At 41.9% G+C, this 21,796-nt stretch overlaps 1 protein-coding gene across 3 annotated transcripts in view; it reads right to left on the bottom strand.

The window, feature by feature from the left end:
* Nucleotides 1-757: 757 nt before the first annotated feature.
* LOC109518488 (muscleblind-like protein 1) overlaps nucleotides 758-21,796 on the bottom strand; it is a 73,136-nt gene continuing 52,097 nt past the window's right edge. For 2 of the 3 annotated variants that reach the window (XM_019874341.1, XM_019874340.1), the window contains exons 3-10: nucleotides 19,569-19,739; nucleotides 15,314-15,517; nucleotides 10,938-11,177; nucleotides 8,402-8,552; nucleotides 7,634-7,669; nucleotides 6,247-6,338; nucleotides 5,941-6,014; nucleotides 4,043-4,921 (exon numbers count right to left, since the gene is read on the bottom strand). In XM_019874341.1, the coding sequence (XP_019729900.1) occupies nucleotides 5,958-6,014; nucleotides 6,247-6,338; nucleotides 7,634-7,669; nucleotides 8,402-8,552; nucleotides 10,938-11,177; nucleotides 15,314-15,517; nucleotides 19,569-19,739 (951 nt within the window). In that variant the 3' untranslated portion in view covers nucleotides 4,043-4,921; nucleotides 5,941-5,957. Of the gene's footprint in view, nucleotides 4,922-5,940; nucleotides 6,015-6,246; nucleotides 6,339-7,633; nucleotides 7,670-8,401; nucleotides 8,553-10,937; nucleotides 11,178-15,313; nucleotides 15,518-19,568; nucleotides 19,740-21,796 lie in introns of all 3 variants that reach the window. The other variant, XM_019874342.1, reaches the window with a different exon arrangement.

Here is a 21,796-nt window from a genome sequence, read left to right as displayed (position 1 = left end):
TCTCGGGAAACGCGAATTGAAATGCTGCTGCTCTCGCTCCACGCTCCCATCTGCTGCAAACACACTCAATGTAATCGGATGCACCTTCCGCGGAAAATAGGCCAATTGATGAATCAGCAAGGACCCCACGGTGCTGCATTTAAAATGAATTGAATAATTTAACTTGCGTGAAGGTATGTACATTACGGTAATCCACCCACGTGACATCACACAGTCAGTCAGGAGTCAAGTGGTCATTTTTATTCCACTATGGCTTTAAAAATGAATATATCCAGTTACAAACAAAAGCAGTATTTTCATATATTTTTCACTTTATGTGTACAGAAATAATCAAAAACTCTAAGAATGAGGCAATGTGGCCCGACGCCACTTTTAACCACACTAACAAAAATCAAAACACGTACGTTACTACCTCTCTGATACTGATCATTTATTATAATTTAATACAATACAATATATTTCATTACATCCAACTGTTAATGTATTTGCAGGCATTGGCTGATGCACCGCAAACCAAACCTGACAAAGTGGCAGCTCCATCTTGTGGCTGGACGGTGTGTCACAGTCTTTCGGCTCCCTGGGGTGAATCCTTAAAGGGACAAGAACTGCTTTCGACACAGGAGGACCAATCACAATCAGGTTCGGATGAATAACAACAAATGGTATCATTACCTCACCCATACTCCTTGTACAAATACACCATTTAAGTCACGTATGCAGTGTGTTTGTTTGTGTGTTGTGTGTTTTTTTTATTACATTTTTTTTTTGAAATCCATAACAGCAAGAACCAAATAGAGCAGTGCAGGCCCCCTGGGGAAACAAACAACGGGTGAGTTTCATCTCAGCCCCATTCATATTCAACATTTTATGGCTTTAGACTAGCATTTCATCTCTTGACTGACACACAGGGATGGGGGGGGGGGGACATGCCGCAGTTAAACAAGCAGAAACAAACAGTAGCAGAGGGCAGAATACATCATAATACTACGAGCAGAGAAACAAAAAACCGAAACAAACCAACAACAAAAAACAAAACAAAACAAAAAAGTTTTTCCTCTATCAAAGCATGCGGGCAAGTCGCAGGTGAGAGATGATCTGGTCTGGTGACCAAAACCTTCAAAAATATTGCCGCGGTCGATCGGTTTCATCTTCTAAAGTAGCACAGTTTACATGAACAGAACATATTAAGAGCGTTGTGCTGCATGTCTCTCCAAGTGGTGACTAAACTGTAGTTTCAGAATTAATATTGTTTTTTTCAAATAAAGCACTATTCTATATATTTCTTTTTTTTAAATAAATATCCCATTACATATGGATAGTGTATGAATATTGTAAATACACCTTTATCTGTAAGATGTTCTCTTTTGTCTTAGAAATGCGTGTGTGTGTATGTGTGTGTGTGTGTGTGTGTGTGTGTGTGTGTGTGTTTTAAAACATGTTTATATGGTTAACATGCATTTGTCCCTAAGTTAAAGAGACAATATGTGGTTGTGGCCTCACAGGCCTGACGGTGCAATGAGGGTAGTGAACCCCCCCACGCCTCCTCCGGAAGGTCACCGGGCAAACTACAAGCGGCTGACGACAAAAAGAAAAAGAAAAGAAAGAAAAAAAAAATTAAGAGCGACATTGGCCGTTCCAGAAAAGGGGACGGGGTTAGCGAATGACAACTCCGCGTCCTTTGGATGCAAGCGATTTTATTTTTTTTGTTCAGGCCTTTTTTTTTTTTTTTAATTGTGGTTATCCTAACAAAACGCTCTGTCATTATAGACATTTGTTTTTATTCAAAATAAGATCTCAATATACATGATTTCTCTCTCTTTTTTTTTTTTTTTGACTATGTACAGAAGTGCAAAAATCACCTTGGGAGCTTACCCCCCACCACCCTCCTCCATTTTGTCTGCAATTGGCTGAGTGAGCAGAGACGTTCTGTCACGGGACCTCACCGAGAAAATTAAAATAAAAATATACGGTTTGTTTTTCCAACATGGCCCAATTTCCAAGAAGAGTAAAAATACCCAAACAATAGATATTATTTGAAATGGATAGAGCATATAAATAACATCATTTTGCTTTCGAGAACACCAAGAGAGAAGAGGAGTGAACACCAATATGCATCTGGTCGGTACGCATAACGTAAAAAATAACTAACATTAGCGTCAAGTCCTATTCAAATCAAAACGCACATACACCGAGTTTCAGTTAAAGATGAGGGAACGCGCAAAGAGACACTCCACGACGCGGTATAATCGAGATAAATAGAACGAAAAAGAATTCAAACGAGTGCGGCATTGCATGGCTTCCCAATGGCATGTTGCAATGTGCTGACCCGACGGTACATTCTAAGGCTTTACATGAGGGATACAATCGTAACCTTTGCGTTTCATTTAGGGTTTTTTTTGTGTTACTTTCAACGCGCTACCCATCCATGATATACTGAGGAATTGACGAACTACAATGAATCCTAAAAGCGGGGTACACACATTGCTTTTTAACCCTTTCATGGAACCCTGTAACCTGATAAAATGATAAGCTGTCCACTGTAGTAACCACTGTCCTTGAAAGCGTTAAGTGACTTTTGAAAAAAGGCCCCACACAAGACCATAAAAAGAAATCAGCATGATCTTACTTCTCTTCCATGTGATGGTGTACTCGAGGTGAGTAACACAGCACCACCTACACACTTAACATTTCCGCCGACAGGCAGCATCGAGCCGCAGTGCATCCAGACTGCCGGTAAACACAAAGAAGAAAAAACTAGTAGTCGACGAAAAAATAAACAAAGTGGGACCAACTCTTTTTATCCGAGCGCGGTGACCCGGAAGTACTTGGGAGAATGAATTCTAAAAATGCTTCAGAAAGGTGCCTCGATGCAACCTTCAAGCCTCCCGACCAACCTTTACAAGAGGGTTTTTACAATCCTTTCTGGCAGTCAAATTTAAAGCAACAGACCAGTAACCAAGTTAACAGACGATGCAAAGACTCTTGCGAAGTCCATAAAAATGAAAAAAGTTGTGATAAAAAAATGTAAAAAAAACGCAGAGTAGCATAGATGAAAAAAGGTGCATCAAAATATCATCTGAAAGAACAGTAGCAAAAGAAGGTTAAAAAAAAACACGCCTCAAAAACAAATTTAGCATTACTATCCATAGCTGCTCGAATTATGGATGGCGTGAGAGCTGTAAACACACACAAAAAAAAAAATGCGAGGCACCTTTTCATCCCTCCTTGACTTAATGACATCATCCAACAAAGGTTCGGAGAGGTGACTTTCCGAAAAGGCCCTTAGTTTATCTCGTAGAGGATTAAAACTTTTCTTAGTCTTTTTTTTTTTTTTTTGGAAGGGGGGGGGGTGCATATTATTGCAAACCCTTGACACAATCAGTTACTCCTCTTTTTGTGTCTGGCAGCAGTTTGAATTTCAGGGCCATTCCCGACTGGTTAATGTTCTGTTTCACGTCACAATCACAGATGGGCCGAATGCGATGTTGACCACACACAGAAGGATTTGCTATTATAAATATTGCAGAGGTTTAACATTTACAATGGCCCGTCCCGACTGTTTCCGAGGAGGAAATTAAAAAAAAAAAAAATTACTCTTAACGCACTCCACACCAATCAGGCGGGTTAAGCTTTCAGAGACATCCTATAACACTGCAAACACAGCAAATTTTAATCAGACATAGCTTTATATGTCCCTTAATGTATTTTTGACGCTGATTTAAAACCTGTCTTTACTTTTTTTGCAGCACATCAGGCTTTTGAGATATTTTAATTTTTTTTGTTTTGAAATGTGTCCTATGAATGCTTTCGCCATTAAGATTTCACCATGTGTTGAAATTTAAAGCCATGATGTTTCAGAAAAAATCCACCTGTTGCTTACCCTTGTAAAATGTAATTTATAAATGGTACTAAATATATTACTGTTGTACATATTATTGTTATCATTATTATTATTAGTAGTAGTAGTAGTATCATATTCTGAAAACCTGATGTGCAAGACAAAAAGAGTATCTGGTTTACTTGTATCTCTGATTTAGAAAAAAAAAAAGGAAAAAATTGTTAACTGGTGCAAATTGTGCCTTTTCTGACTTTCATTGCAAGTGTGCGAAAAGGCTTAAATTCATCCCAGTTGTCAGTTTGTGTGTACCCCGCTTAAATCGAACCACAAAAACACCACATTTAAAAAAAAAAAAAAAAAAAAAAAGTTTTGCTAAAAATCTGAAAATTCGGACAAACAAACACCCTAAGATGTCTGACCACAACATCACATCGACACTAAAAAAATCGGAACCCCCCCCGAAAAAAACCCAAATCAAATCAAATCAAATCAAACACCCGCTTGCATTGTCATGGCGACTGAACACTAATTCCACATCTTGGTTGACCTCATCGCAGAAGAGTTGAGGATTTCGTATCAGCAGTGTTGGGTCGTGACGGGACCAAAGATGAGTAGTGACGCCTTAAAGGGAAAGCCATTGCTTTGCGTGACCGCAGTACCATTGGCATATTAGCACACATGTATGGCCCTTTTTTTGTTGGGATGATTTAAAATAACACAAAAACCTTCATGACACAGTCTAATTCTTCGTCGTCTCTTTCAACTGAAATGTAAGGTGCACCTTTGAGTAAATACATAAGAGACAACCAATGAACAAAAAAAAGATGCCGCCATTCCTCCTTTGCCTCAATGGACGCGGCCCATCGTCTTATTCGCTTCACATTCAAAGTGTGCCCGGTGAATAAAGGTAAAGGCGCCCTCACTTTGCAGAGAGGAGGAAGAAGGCGCTCTTTAGATGTACTGTATGTGGTGTGGGTGAAATGACTGGAGCAAACTCCACAAACTCTGTTGTTGTTGACGTGTGGTTTCAGCAGGTTCGAAATCGGTTGCCTGATGAATCGCTGGTCTTGGCTCCTTATCCACCTGGCAAGTAGTCACAAACAAAAATAAAGACAAAAAAAAAAAATAAAGTAGCATTATTCGTCCAAAGATATTTCTTTGCAGGCAGAAAATAGGTCAGAGTTCAATTTAGATCAGTGATGGGCAATTTAAATGCTGGAGGGAGCTACAATTTTTCATCAGTGCTATTGGGAGGGTCTTCATGGGACCAGGCACTTCCTAACCACATGTATGACAAAAATGCAATTTTAAATATGGAAAAAATGCATCAATAAAATATCACGATCCTAACATAACATAAAAAAACGAATTTGAAGAAAACTTTGTTACAGCTACAGCTGCGGTGAAAGCGCTACATAAATAATGGTGTATTGTCTTGTATTATATAAACAAAATAACCACAAACTATTTTGTTTCCAGTGCAGAACCTCCTTTGCATCAAAATGAGCATTCAAGGATGGCATAAAAACTGCTGAACAAGAAATCAACATGAAATGCAAGAAATCATGATGCACATTTTTTTCCCAGGAAAATCAACTCACTCAAAACTTTTGAATCCTCTTCCGTAGAATTCTGAGATTAAAGTCAGAATTCTGACTTTAAAGTGAGAATCTTGCCAACCTTTTTTTTTTTTTTTCATTGGCCCTAATCCTCTTCCGTAGATATGACTAAGGCTAGCTTTGCCCCGCATTTCATTCCGAATCTGCAAAAAAATTACTCGGCCTACTCATTATGGAACTACAGTACTATTTAACAGTAGGTGGGCTCTCAAGCTGGGACAAAAATGCTATCTTCCTCAATTTCACTCAGGTGACGATATTTAGGTTAAATTTAAAAAAAAAATTGTCATTGTAAAAAAAAAAAAAAAAAAATTCGACAAAAAAAAAAGACAAAAAAGAAAAATCAAGTCAACTCCAGTCTTAAAATTTCCTGTTCCTGTCCATCTTTTAATCTGGTCTGTCTATCTGTCGCAACCTTTTCTATTCATGTTTTTAATATGACAGGAGTCAGTATTGTTTGCAAGACGACTTGTAAGTACGTACTGTTGTGAGTGAGGCTCCTACATCTGGGTCATGTATTTGTGACTAGTCAGATGCTCCGCAGATATCACCGGAATCTAAAAGAAAAGAGTAAAAAAACAACACAACATGGAAAAGCGAAGCGGAGAAACGTGTTCTATCAAAGTCACAAATCTAACTTGGAGCAAGCCGATCATCATCATCATCAAGCAATCGTACTAGGTTTAGCCTCATGCTTTCATTCATCATAAATCAGGAGGCGTATTCACAGACTGCATTGTGGGAGACAGACAACCAGTGGAGGGCGCAGGAAAAGACAGAGGAGCAAACCTGATTGGCTGTGGCGGTTGCAAAGGGAACACTTGTGGCAGATGTGGTGGCTGCAGACACAGTGGCCGGAGTAGCACCGTGCATCATGGGTACTTGGGGAGGGAAAGATCACACACACGCACGCACACACACACACATAGACACACACATACACACACACAAGCGTTTGAACCACAGCTCATGAGCAGCATCTTTTGTATGCCAGCATATGGGAAGGGCCGGAAACATGAGCGATCTGGGCAGATTTGTTTACAATGGATTTACTACAGGTCAAATTCTCCCACGTAGGTAAGAGGGGAAATGTTAAGTGTCCCATCGACTTGAGTCTGTCATTTCCCTACCGTCATGCCAGGTATGCACTCCGGGAGCAGCGCTAAAATATGGGCGTTCCTTGTCCAATCCGCCTACTTTTATTGAATTTATGTCATACTGATGAAATAAAAATGCTCTTATTCATGCACGCCCCAACGGGCTGACAACACGGCAAACGCTCTAACATCAGATATTTTCAAATTTAAAGTGGGCCGGCGTGGATCTTTTTCCTCAGATTTTAATGATAGTCACAAGTGGAAATAACATTCATGAATAGTCTGGACAGGAGACAACAGGTAAACGCTTAAAAGGCTTAAAAATGCTTCCACTCAATGGGTGAATATGGCCCCATGTGATTTGAAATATTGTGAAGGAAGATAAATAAACAGCGCTCATTGGCAAAGGAGTGTGCCTATTTAAAGATTCATTGTAATTATTTTTTTTCAATGAATACAAATATTTTCAGTGCCCCACAACAGCAAAATAAAAGATGATGTTGTTTTTACACGTACAATATTTCATTACAATTTCTATGAGTTATTTTAGTTTCCTTATAAAACATAAATAAATAAATAAAATAAATAAAAGGAACGGGCCGCATAGTTAAAAAATGTGGATTTCCAGCCCCCAATTTAATTAAAAAAGAAAAAGCTAAAAAAATAAGACCAAAAATGACACTCAACCAATAACGAGAATTCAACATTCTTATACGAGATATTTTACTTCAGCATGACACATTGAAGGGAGACTCAAAGTAGTTTCTCAAAGTAATGCCCTTTATATTAACTTGTACTACGAATTATATTACGAGATAACTCATGAAGTAAATCCCTCATGTTTACAGCCAGGCAGCATAATGTGGTGTTAGCGAGCTTGGGGAAAAATACAGACTGCAACAAGCATTAGGTGGCAGGCAGACCTGCAGCAAAGCATATGCGGGTGACTTAAAAGTAAAAAATAAAATCAAATAAAAGGTTTGGCCAAATATTGCTAGTGCGCATCTCATCTCACATCGGTGTATCGGCTTTACATGAAACATACGACAGTCAAATGAGTAAGGAAAGCTGGCACCTACCAACACTTGTTGCAGGCGTCATGCACAATATCGAGCCTGCCCATCATGCATTGCAACAGGAAGTGGAGTGGAAAGGGAGGGGAACAAACAAACAAACAAACAAACAAACAAAAAAAAAACAAAGAAAAGTCATTCATAAAAACCAGACATGATTGTCTTTCACCTGGATGACAACACCATCGCCATACTCAATGACCGTTGATGAAATTAGTAAACCATCACACAAAATGTGTTAGTTGTTGTATATTTCTTGTTTCTTGGATGCACAATTGTTTTTTTTCTCAGTTGCCGTCGATTGAGTGGAAATGCCGACATGAAAGTTGCAACGGCGATTGTAAAACAAAAGTGTGGTAAAATGCAGACACAGTGTCAATACTTTTTTGCATTTGCATACATGGATCCAGATTGTGACTGTGACGCATTGTTGCAGTTCAATTCTCTTTGCGTCCTTGGATCATTCACACACGCACGCGCGCGCGCGCCAAACGTCATCGCACGCTAAGCCCTGCTTTGACTTCAACGTCCGGTTTATGTCTGTTCAGTATGCAGTTTTCTGCTTCTACTATTTCCTACGAAGCTAGTAACAAATATAATTTAGCGTCAAATTGTGGAATTAACACATAATCATCAAATAGAAAGCATACTTTGAATCGACGACTGTTCCAATAGCTTTCACACAGACGGTAGACTAGAACAGGCTGATATCCATTCCACTGACTCGGCAGTCATCGAACATGCACAGTGCAACGCTTCTGCGTCAGGACTCACCCGACGGGATGAAGGCAGCCTGCTGCTGGAACTGCATGTTGGCCAGGGCCTGTTGGTACTGGAAAACACCGGCGTTGAACATGGTGGTGGCACCGTTGGCTTTTTCAAGTGCGGGTCTCTTTGGTAAAGGGGACAGGACGGGAGGGAGTCCCTGATGAGAGGAACGAAAGCGAGCATTACGGAACGAAACATTCGAGGCAAACGGGGGGGGGGGAACACTATCATTTAGATCAGGAGTGCCCAAACTTTTTGGACTGAAGATCAGATCAAAGACACACAAATGGTTGTTTGTTTTTTTTTTCTCCTCTACACCCCTTGCGATCGACTTGGGACCAGTCCGCGATCTACCGGTCGATCGCGATCGACGTAATGGGCACCTCTGATTGAGATTATGTACCTCATGATGAAAATAAAAATAGCAATTTTGCTGTCTCGATGCAAGGCACGACCACTAAATTGCAAATGAGGAAAGCTACGAAGACTACACTGCTATAAGCTTCAGAACAATCGCAAATGTTGACTGTACCACGCAAGACGACCATCTTAGACACAAAACATACATTCCACATGCATTATAGATGAACTGACCTTGAAAGATATGAATGTAATTAGACATATTCTTTTCATTTGAGAAGGATAACAAATGATTTGTTAATCTTTTCTACTTTGTATTCAAGAATCTGACATTGTGATGTATACAAACATGCTCTATTTCCTCATCCAATGGCCAGGGGCCTTTCCTTACTCCAATGTCGATAATACCCGAGGTCGGATTTTTTATTTTTTTAAAAAAAAAATAAAATAGTACGTTCATGTAAACATTTTAAGTCACGCTGCTATGAACGTTGGGGTGTGGTGGTGGGTTTTATTTGTCCATATTTTCACCATTTGACACTTTGTAGTTGAACACAGATTTCCACAAATATATACTGTACCGTGTGCAATTGTTGAGAATGATGACTGTATCGAATGAATTTTATACTTATACGTCACCACCCTCTTTTTTCAAGTGGTACGAGATGCATGTCGTTTATTGACAATTAGACAACGCTCTAATGTGGAACTTCCAAATTCAATCTCAGCCGACCCAATCATTTCCGGTTGTCGCTGACATTCTGTTTGATTTTTCGGAGCTCTTATTTTCTAGTCAACACCACGCTCCGAAAGGAAAATGTAAAAAAAAAAAAAAATCCAGGTTTCAGCAAACAAGAGGCACTACTGCCGAGCACTGCCGCGTGACCTTGTGTCGGGCTTCTAAGTAAGTCCAAGGCGTTCTTAGTTTTTTATCAGAATCAGAATCATCTTTATTGATGATTTCATGCAGACGAGGAGATTCGATATCAGTAGCACGAATGCACTATGTTATTTTACTTGGAAGTTGCTTTAGTTTAACTTCAACTTAAGTTAGCGTTAGCACGCGCATGCAATATTCATGGTCGTGAATATCATTTGACACAGACAGCCTGAAGAATTTGTCTTTCCTGGAAGCTCATGTGGAAGGATTTGCTTCAGTGATATGACTCACATGGTTCAATGACATTTTCGCGATGTCTTTGAAGTCATTTAATTATTTTTCTTGGATGGTTGAGCCCCCACAACAGAAATACGTAGAATCTTGTCAAGGCCACTATTTGAGGAAGTTTTGTTAATTCCATTCGAATCAGTTCATCAGCCCATGTAAACGAAACATCTCGGAGAGAACGGCGACATGCCAGGCCAAGAGATGAAAGGTCATAGGTACCGGATCGAAAGCCGTGTCGAGGGGCCGCTTCGGTGATTTGACAGCCGACTGAGTCTTAATTAGCAGGCAGCGAGCACATGATGGCAATGGGCCAATGGAGTTCAAGCGCATTAACATAAATCAGCAAGCAGCGGGTGCGTCACGGGCGAGGTGGGCAGCAGTACATTGTGGGTCGGTGTGGAAAAATTAAAAAACTAACAAAACAAAAAGTAATCATTGCAATGCAGTTTAGAACCACAGCAAGACCAGAACATGCACATTGTTATCATAATTGTGGGGAGAAACAGGTAATAGGCATCGCTAGCAGGAATAAACTGTGTTTTGGTTGTACTTTGTTGACAGCGGACAAATTAACACCTTTCTATTATGTGTCTTTGACCATCTGAGTAATTGGACTTTGTTTTCATTGTTTATGTCCATCCATCCATCCGTCCATCCATTTTCTAATCCGCTTATCCTCACGAGGGTCGCAGGATAAGCATTCGGGCAGTAGGCTGGCAACTGGTTCAGGGTGTCCCCCGCCTACTGCCCGAAGACGGCTGGGATAGGCTCCAGCACCCCCTGCGACCCTTGTGAGGATAAAGCGGATCGGAAAATGGATGGATGGATGGATGGTATGCAATGCGATACTCGTTGAGACTGCAGTCGAGCCCAGGTAAAATCCCGCTCAGAGATAAAGTGAAACATAGACGAGTGCTCTAATTACAACCTCACAAGTAGCGGCCAGTCGAACATATCATCATATCTACTCTACATGGCATGTATTCATTTAAAGTCAATAGCGAGGGTGCCTACCATGGCTGCAGCGGCTGCCGCCTGGTTGACTTGATGCTGGGCCGCTTTGATTTTGGCCTGTAGGTGGGCAGGCGGGTGGAAGTACTTGCACTTCTCCCGGCAGCAGCGGCCCTTGATGTAGTCCATACACACCGTCACCGTGTTGTCGTTGGTGTCGATCATGGTGCTGTCAGACGGGTGCGCGAAGCGGCAGTCGTTCTCGCCACGCATGCAGTTACCCCTCTGGTACTCTCGGCAGACCTGCGGCACAAACACGTAAGTTATGAAGCACGTTATAATATTAGATACAGCGGACCCTCGGTCTAATACTCCCAAATTTGCACGGTTTGTCGATTCAAATTCCATCTAGCCATTCATGCATATCGTTCTTTTCACGTGGGTTGCAGGTATGCTGGAGACTATGGACTGTTCAACAACCAATCACAGCACAAATATCGACAACCAACCAACCACACTCACCTTGAACACTGTGAAACTACGAATTAATGGACCCGGAACCAACATACCCCGGATTCAATGGAGAGAAAATAGTGTTCACTCCGCTCAAAATGCACCTTCTAAAGCAGCTGTTTAAGTCTGTTATTTCCAAAATTGGCGGCGTTTACTGGCCCTGTGACACTGTCAGAGACTGGTCAAGTTTCAAAGATAGACGGTACACTAGAGTAGGCTAAAACCTGTGTCTATATGGCGGCCATGTTGACAGTGGCAAGTTCCCGTCAAAGGGAATGGAAAGCATGGATATTAGCTTAGCATCGCTATAAGCACATATCTACCTGTTCATATCACAGGTCTCTCGAACATGTTGTTTAGAGTACAGTACACAGTTTTTGTTTTCGTAAGGCCTTTCTTTATGGCATCTAATCATTACAGAGGTGAAAAAAAGGAATCGCTAACGTTATGGCCCGTGAATGTGATGCCCTTATTCTTACCCCCAAGCACGAACAAGATAGGTTTGGATCAACTTTTAAAACTGTTTCAAGCATTTTTAGGCTCCGAAAAAATGTACTTTGATGAAACAGAGCATCGGCTTTACCGAACACCCCCTTCCTCCAATCAAACTGTTACATCAAGGTTCCACTGTATAGGCAATTTAGAGTCTTCAGTTCAAGCCACACTTACACTGGAGAGGGAGAGAAAGAGAGAAAACGTAAAATTATGATCAAATGTAGTATACAGCTGACGCCAACTCTGGAGCCGGACGGGCCTGGCAGGCCAAGCTTCATTCGACTCTGCCGGAGCAACAGACGTGCTCCAAATCCGCCTCCATATCCACATGTGATCCGAAGAGAGCCTTGACAGAATGTGGCAAATGCTATTTTGAGAACAAGGATTTTGAAAAACACACTAAAAATGCAAAGACACAAGCCCTCAGTAATCCACAGCTTCATTTACTTCCAGCGTTTGACAAATTAATTAATTCGCTTCTCCTGTTCACAAGCTGATGATCACTTCGGGCACGCAGAGACAATCAATCGAATTGACGGGTGGAGGCATAACTCTCGATTGAGAGGTAGAACAGAGCGTGACTACCACTCGTTTTTACGGGCTCATCAATCAAGCCGCGTTGAAGCGTTACTCAAATGGGCCGCGTTGCTCTTCCTCGACGGGACGATAGAGAGCAGCAAATGGTTGCGGAAAGCGAGGGCCTGGCTGCTCAGTGAGGCCCATGGGAAATATGAGAGCTGAAAAAGAGGGAGCCTGACATTGACGTACTTACCCAGACACACACACAAACACAAGGTTAGCGCACATATAAAATGAGATGTTTTTTTTTTCTTCCTTTAGAATTACATTTTGACACTTTCAAGAGGCGCGCAATAACTTAGCGTCTCTGCTTGAGCTCAGTCCGCTTCCGCTGAGTCTCAATCGCACTCAAACAGATTTACTATCATAACACCCTGCGTATGTATATCTCTACCCCCCTTTTTTTCTGTTTATCAGCCCCGCTGTATGCACGCATAAAGCGATTTGTGCACAAACTGTCTGTCGCCATGACGGCTAATCATGTACAAACGCCAATCAGAGCGAGACATGGGTGAAGACCTCCACGTAGCTCTCTAAATATACACACATAACACACATTCATCCCCTCCCAGCTCCACCATCACCACAGCTGGCCTTATTGAGAAAAAAAAAAAAGAGGCCGCCTTGTTGTCAGGCAGATGTTGGCGAGGTGGGCGATGGAGGGAGGGAGGGAGGGAGAGGAAACATGGGAGTAGATGATGAATTTGGAGCAAAGGACAGAGAGATCGGGTTCTCGGAGACACGCGTGTGTGCGAGTGAGAGCGGTAGACAGCATATGGCTGGTTAAAAAAAGAAGAAAAAAAAGAAAGAAGAGTCGTCAAAAAAGAGAGTGAGGCCAAATTGGAGCAATTTGATGTTCCCTGCAGCCAGCGTGGACCGGCCTGTCTCCCTTAACAGTGCTTAATCATGCATTAGCGTGAGCTGTAACCGGCTCAGAGTGCTTTGGTTGGGAAGCAAATGAAGGGCCCGTTAATCATGTTTGCATTCCCATGGCAACCGTCGTTCTCGCCATTTGCATCAGAGCAGCTCGCAGGTAAAAAGCAACATGTGGGTTTTTGCGAGTCGGGAAGCACCACCCTACGGCAACGCTGAAGCGAAGACAGACGGAGAATTAGATGGAAAGTTCTGGAAAATATTTTTACAGAGCTGCTTGTCTTCTAAAATAGGAGATTTCCTCCGCGACTGAGTGAAATTGTGTGTAACGTATCCGTCGACTGCAGCGCATGATACTCCACAAAATTCCGGCTCTGTTTATTTTGAATGGCACAGCAGCAAGTCAAATATGTCTGGCTGCTTGGATATTTTTAGCAAAGCGAGTTTCTGATGAATTTACTTAGTAAACGATGACCAAAGGGGGGTAAATCACCAGCACATTTGGGCGTTGTCCACATGTGCTCTATTGGAAAAAAATAAAAAAATCTCTCTTCGCCGATGATGTAACCAGAAGGTTATTTTGTCCAATCAGAAGCCTAAAGAAAGTCATTACTGGAAAAGGCACAGGAACAGCAGATGACTTTAAATGAAAATGAAAATGAAAATGGGATGGTTGTGTGGAATTACAGTGAAGAAGAATGACTGAGAAAAATGAAATATAATCAGGATAAAAGAAGAACAACAATAATAACAATCGGTATAACACAAGTCAACAGCAAATTTTAATCAGAGATGACTTTATCTGTCCCCTCACTAATTTTTGACACTGATTTAAAACATGTCTTACTTGTTTTGGAGCACATTAGGTGTTTGAGATATTTTCAATTTGGGTTTGACAGTAAGTTTGACACATAAAAGCTTGTGCAATCTGGATTTTACCAACTCTTTACAGCTCCGACGTTTCAGAAAAATCATTATTATTATTATTATTATGATGAGCAAACAAGTAAATAAACAGCAAAAGAAGGAGATAATCTCCACACACTGTGAAAAAATAACAAACATCTTCTTATGGACATGTTTTCTGTTCATCTGGGTTTGAGTGAAAATGCAGCTAATTGGGCTGAAAACACAACAGGCTGCCAGCTTGCTCTTGTCTCCAGTGTGACATTTGACTCTGCAACGAAACCGAAAGCCCGCCCCGTCTTCTGCATCTGATCGCGTCCTTTGGCCTCGCCCCTTGATGACCACAATGGGTCTTCAAATTGATTTTCCTCTTAGCTCCGCCCTGTCTGGCCCCACCATCTCTTCTGTCCCGTCACTGATCCAATCCCCGCACTCTGCATGTCGTCTGCCCGGCGACTTCCTCATCACCACCCCCGCCGCCATCAATTACCTGGCCGCCCACTGTTTCATGTTAAATGCAACCCTCCTAACTTTGTCGCCCACCACCCGCCTAACGATCGGCTTGTTATTCTGCCGCCGTTGTTTCCCTGGTGGGGTTGCATAATGGATGATATTGAGCCACAGTCCAATTCATGATTAGCTGCGCACAGCTAGGCGAGCGGCGCTCATCATGTGACTGATTGGTTTCATAGGAAAAGGAAGGTTTTTTTTTTTTCTTTTTTGACTAGTTTCGCGGTGATTCTGGGAAACTTGAACTGGGCTAATGTGTGCACAGAGCTGTCCTTATTAATGTCACTTCCTCTTTGCTTAAGTCTGGGTAATGACCATATTATGGTAATGGCTGTGATGTAGAGTACACAAACTGTGTACTGGATACATAATTAAAGTCTACACACAGATGCTGTTTGAGGGAAGTGCCTTTAATATTAGGACACATCCCATATTTCAAAGGCTAAGTGCTCTGCTTTGCTGTGAAATAATGTTCAGTGGCCGCTGTGCTTACTCGCGTTTGGATCGACGTGATGCAATAATGATTTCAGATTCTCCATCACACATGTTTCTGTGCATCTCACCTCCAGTCTATCTGTCCTCATTAGTTTCTGTGCTGCGGTGGCGACCGGGACGGGGACGCTGGCGTTGCTGGTGAGCAGTACGGGAGCGCTGGGCAGGATCTCGGCGGGCATCAGGCCAGGCGACACGGGGCCAAGGTAGGGGTTGAACGCTGCCGCCGGGCCATTGGCGTTGGTCGCCAGGCCAGGCGTGACTGAAAACATGGGCTGGAATGAAAGTGTGGGTCCTGGTTAAAGATTTGATTCGTTTCGATCATCTGCAAAGTCGATAAATTCTGGTGAAAGCAATAATATGTCGTAATTGTACCGCAAATATAACAATTATTGTGATGATACACTGGCTTTAGTGGGGAATAAAGCTTCATTGTCAAAATGAGATAGATTTAACCGTCTGTAATAGTGGTGGAGCAAACAGGACACCTCCCAACATACCATATGATACAACGGTACTCATACCGTCCCAGCAGGCACATGACATCAATTTGATGTTGAAGGTTGGATTTTGATGTCACATTGATTTTTGAATTGAAATCAGATACCCATTGGGACAGCATAGCCGAGATCACACTACAAAGTATTTGATACATACTATATCATATACCGCACCTTGTCATCATTGCAACACAGTGTCAGAGTTCCAGGCTAACATGAAACGTTTGCATTTTTGCAGTTTCATTTAAATTCAAATGTTTAATTGGAACCAATCATTTTCGTATGACCCCCCCCTCCCCCCACCTCAGAAATTTGACCCAACACAAACAATTCAAAAACCGACTAAAAGAAATAACCCAACTGTTTATAGAGTGGAGCATTCCATTTCTTATAACCTACCTCACCTACTCATCATACCATAAAATACAAACCGATATCAAGTACTTCATTGAAAAGATTATACCATTAAAAAAAGAACACATTATAACTATACCATACTAAAAAAACAACAACCCTTTTTCCCCCTTATGACTTTTTCTTTAGTTTTTAAAAATCATTGACATTGTGTTTTATCAGCAGGAGTAACTCAGATCAACAGAAAAATGTGCTGGAATATGAAGGAGAAAAAGTATTTTCCTTCCATTGTTTTCTCTCACAGGCAGCAAGAACACAGTGCAAGTTTTCCCTGCACGTTCTTGACCCCGGACCCCTGTCTAAGAGTTGTCTCTTGAGATCGTGCCAACAGGACACAATGAGTAATAGAGCATCGGCGGCAGCCAGGATCCGGGCGGCTACAAAAACTCCTTGCTTCTCTCATTAAATCAAGAAAAACTGCATGACATCCGTAGTATTTCCAGCGCTGCCTTCAGGAGCATCTGGAGAATTAAATCTTATCACAATTTGCACTTGAAAAGTGGATTTGCACCCCTCAAGGTGCACTGATATCAAACCGTAGCTCAAGGTTTGGCTGGAGCAGACATGATGTCATTGAAATGAATCCAAGTCATGTGGCTTCATCATTGCAATGATGTCATCTGCTGAATATTTTTAAAACTCTACTCATGGCCATTTCTGGAAGATCATTTTACTGTCAGAAAATCGTTTCACACAGATGAGATTCATCCACACCACGTGCCTCTTTTCACGGCCCTTGACGTCACTGCGGTGATGTGTGACACAGCAATCCACAATCATTTATCATTTCCGCCTCTCAATTTTTTAAGATAAAAAAAAAAATACATTTTACATGGAAATGCTTTGAGGTGATCGTTGCCTTGAAAAACTAAAAATCGGAGTGTAGTCCCTGAATACATAATTGAGCGGAAGCATTTTTCGCACTGTAGGCATAGCTAGCAAGCTAACTGCGCGCTCTACTGGTAGAAATGGGCCAAGTAATTATCTCAAAAGGGAAGGAATTCACATTTTACCTGCTGAATTTAAAAAAATACAGCTTGGATTCTCAAAATATTTTGCCTTTTATTTTGGAAAAGACCATTTCTGTGCAATAGAAATCTATACAAGAAGAAATACACATTTTGTTTTTGAAAAAAAAAAATGGGATTTTATATATGTAATAAATAATACACCTTTTGCTATGTGATATGTCATAATGTATCCTGCGCGAGTTGGGCATTTGCCATATAGGTTTACAAGCTCGTTGTTATTTTGTAGTGCTATGACACGATTGTATGTTTTATTTCTTCTGCTTTGTATTATTGTCTTTTTATCTCTTTTATAGCGTTAATATTTCAGCTTATGTTGGGAACCATGTGGAAAGCAAAATAAGAATTTATTGCACGGGCAGGGGACATGTTTCCCAACTGTTCATGATAATAAACAGTTGGAATCTGAATCTTGAACGATATCAGAGATTCTAATTGGCCTAAACTGTGGTAGGAAGGAATAAAGGACTTACAACATATTTTATTGGTTGCCTGTCCCCATATGTTGGCTTTTCTAAATTCAAACACATAATTTATTGCTAATTATTTTGCAACCTCCCCAAGCTATGGCTCGCACACCCTCGCGGTTCCCAGAACCCCGCACCGGTGGATGATGCAAGGAAAGCTTTAAAATCCACAAGAGAAGGACGAGAAGCAGACAATTTCCTCGAAAGAACAGTGTTGTCCCACCTTTTGTCCCTTTTGTACACAACAACACTGTGTTTGCTTAAATTTGTAGCGCTCTCTCTTCTCACTCTGTCATCCTATCGCCTTCACTTGACCCGCTTGTCTTCTTTCTCTCGCCAGCCATTTATTTCTCCTTGTCTCATTCGTGTGTTCTGTCCTTCTCTGCCTCCGCCATCCTCCCTTTTCTCTTGCCGTGACACAAACAGAAAGGGAAAGCTCGGCGTCCCCGCAGACATCTAACGCCTCTTTAAGCCCTTTCATGGTTTCCTCTGTTCCTCTCCAAAGGGGCTTTCCACTCGATGCCGGTGATAAGCTATTGGATAAGTGTACGTGTACGTGTGTGTGTGTGTGTGTGTGTGTGTGTGTGTGTGTGTGTGTGTTTGTGTGCAAGCAGCTTGAAAAGGCTTACACCTAAAGGAGTACAATGTGAATGTAGTTATTTTTTTTGATTTACTGCTGGTTACCCATGGTGTAACGGTGCACTCGCCTCTCGTGTGTGGGCAGCGTGGGTTCAGTTCCTAATGTGTCAATGTGAGTGTATATGCTGTTGTTTGCCTCTACATGTGCCCTGCGACTGACTCGCAACCAGTTTAGGGTGGTCCGTCTTTTGCCGGACGTGAGCTGGGCTGTGCTCAAGCAACCCCATAAGAGGTGGCACGGTGGTCGAATGGTTAGCACATCTCCCACATTCCAAAAACATGCACCGTGGGTTAATAGGACACTTTAAATTGTCCCTCGGTGTGATTGTGAGCAAGCATGGTTGCTCTTCTACATGTGCCCTGCTATTAGCTGGCAACTAGTTTGAGGTGTACCCCACCAACTGCTCAAAGACAGCTGGGATCAGCTCCAGCAGGCCCGTGACCGCCGTGAGGATAAAGTGGCTGGTTTATTGTTGTCTTTGTTAATGTTGATGACTGTCAGTAAATTCGCACAAAAAAAAAAAGCACTTTCCACATCCTTTTGGACTAATATTTATCTTGTTCTAAACAAAAAAAGAAGGTTGTAAAAAGTTAGTTTTCATTGAACCCATCGTAATATCAATATTGAGATACCTGGCATAAATATCAAGAGATGAAATTTTGTCTATGTCGCCCAGCCCAAGTTTTGATGTAAATTAGTGAAGACCAGATCACTCCCTGATGCATTTTCAGAAACAGGCCGATAACAACAGACTCACTTGTCTAATTTGACACTTGGGGGTGGACAGGCACGCCACAGATCCATCTATTTGTGCCCAAGTAGCATATACAGTGTTTCTGCTTTAAATTTAAGAGTGCAGACTGCATTGGCAGTTCTCTCGTTCGCTTTGACCATTCATCACCTTAAAGTGATGAATTTGAATGGGTGTGTGTGTGTGTGTGTGATGGAATCAATTTGTGGGTGTGGCCATAGTTGGGTAAGGCTGTCAACAGCCAAATATTAAAGGACAAGCACTCCTCTCTTAACGAAGACAGAGAGTCTCAAAAGAGTAGCAACTCCTGGCCAAGAATTGATGGTGTCATAACAGCATTGACTATTTTCAGAGAAGATTTTGGAGCATGTCTGTGGCTTACAATTTGAGCTCTGGGTCATTGAAAAGGTGTTTGATATGCGTTCGAACCAACGTTTCCAAGCATACCCTGTGAATGTGTAAAAAAAAAAAACACATTTCTCAAGACTTTTAGAAGTATAGTAGCGGGTGAGTGCTTGTGTGTTACCACGGGCTGCAGCTGGGTGGCAGGCATCATGGCGTTTGCGATCTGCATCTGCTGGGCAAGCATTGCCATATTCTTCTGCTGGATGAGGTTGTTCCTCCCGTTGATCTCCAGTTGGGTCTTCAGGTGGGGTGGGGGGTGAAGGTACTTGCAGTTCTCCCGGGAACAGCGGCCCTGTTGCCGAATAGATGAAAGACATGAAAAACATGTTAAAAGAAGTAGTGTGGGGGAGGGGGGGGGGTATAATGGGGGTTGACCTGACATAACTATGTGGTTTGTTTTGGAGACACACTTTTTTTTTTTTGCGACCTAAGTTATGGACTTGGTGTTTTTCTCTAATCTCTTTTAGCCCTCAAGATGACAAAGTAGCTCCAAAAGCAGATAACACGGAGGGAGCGTTAGCTTCAGTATCTGTCTAACAGACTGTGACACAATACTGTGGAAGATGTGCAGTCAAGTCGGAATTAGTCCAAAAAAATGAATCAATAAATAAACAACTTGAATTTCCTAAAATTCCTTTTTGAAAAATATGTATTTTGTTAAAAAAAAACAAACAAAAAAAAAACAACAAATGGCACATTTCAGAACAAAAGTACTTTAAGAATGTTTTTGTAAAATCCCTATTTTTTTTTCTGAAAAAATGTAATTCGGAAATTTTCGCATGGTGGGGGAGATGTACAGTGTGTGTGTGTGTGTGTGTGTGTGTATGTATGTATATATACATATATATATATATATATATATATAGCACCCGGAGAAAATCCACGCAGTCACATGGAGAACATACAAACTCCACACAGGAAGACCGAAGAGAGAGAGAGAGAGAGAGAGAGAGAGAGAGAGAGAGAGAATATATTCCATCTTTACTATATCTTAATAATCAAACCAGAGCTACCCATGCCGTTTCTCGGCCCATTCACAGAAAAAAAAAAAAAAAAATAGTTGACGGCCAATGTCGTCACGGGCGCTCCTTGTTGGGATTCGCACTGATGTCATTTCATATCAAACGATACTTGAAAATGACGTTAGGTTTTATGATTGCAACAGCTGACAGTGACACTGGAAAGGTTACTGCGCTTCAGATTTCATGATCTTCTATGGGGTTAAAGAAAACACATTGTTTTTCAGTTCCAGCGTGTGTTTCTAGCAACATTACGACTTTCTCTGGGGGCAAAAGCGTACAAGCTGAAACTGAAATGCGCCTGTTGTTGCGAGAAATGGATTTGTTAATGAACAAAAACATGAAAACAAACACGCAAACAGTCCTCACTGTCTCTCAGCCGTTAGTGTTTCAGCGGAAAACACCTGAGAGTCAGCATGACTCGATGATAGATGCTTAAAAAGGCCTGCTGAATCATTACCAACCCCCCTCCAATCGAGACGAGTGTCAATATTTGCCATCATCTCTCAGCATAAGAGGCCGAAGCAGGATGTATTTCTGATTGGCAGGAATAAACACACACCTCATCCCGCCATCGTACTCGAGCGCTTGAGAGACAGCAGGGAGCAATTTGCCACTGGCTTCTCCAGGCCGAGGGTCATTACATCCACCCGGCCGCCCTGAGGGTTGAGGCAGGGAGGTGGCAAAAGCAATTTGCGCTCTCATACTGCCGTCTGAACTCCCCCAAAAAGATGTAATATCTTACTACTGCCCTTCATTCCTGTTCCCTTTCACATGCATGCTGATATGGATGGTGCTGAATACAGACGAGAATGGCTGCGGCGTTGTAATCCAGCATGTTCACGCATTCATCCGGCTCCCCGTTAGTCTTGTACAGAGCAGAGCACCAGCTCCCATGGAGAAGAAAAAGGTTGCCTGTCACGCTACTGCTCATCATCTCCTTCAGATGATGTCCACGGCGCCTCAGTGTGACACCTGCGAGCAAACGCGTCGCATCACGTTCGTCGTTTTGTATTTCCTCGCTCCCAGCCTTGCTAGTCTGCCTAGCGACAATGTGCGGAGACACTTTGCTGATGAGAATGTCAAGAGTTCTCTCCTTGGCTCAGAGTGATGTGGCGGGCCAACACGGGCCTGTAGGCGCATGTTACCAACGCCTCTGGTCCTGCTCGCTTGATGTGTGTTGGTTGCAGTTATTGATTGCAGCTAATTCGTTAATGTTAATTTGATTTTCAAGGTTCATTTCCCCCATGGGTGGCTCGATAATAGCTTGTGAAATGTCTGTGTTTGCCTGCAAATGTGTGTGTGTGTGTGTGTGTGTGTGTGTGTGTGT

The sequence above is a fragment of the Hippocampus comes genome, unplaced genomic scaffold (genome assembly GCF_001891065.2).
Source record: "Hippocampus comes isolate QL1 unplaced genomic scaffold, H_comes_QL1_v1.1 scaffold125, whole genome shotgun sequence".
NCBI lineage: Eukaryota > Metazoa > Chordata > Actinopteri > Syngnathiformes > Syngnathidae > Hippocampus > Hippocampus comes.
This window is presented reverse-complemented; position numbering and strand designations above follow the sequence as displayed.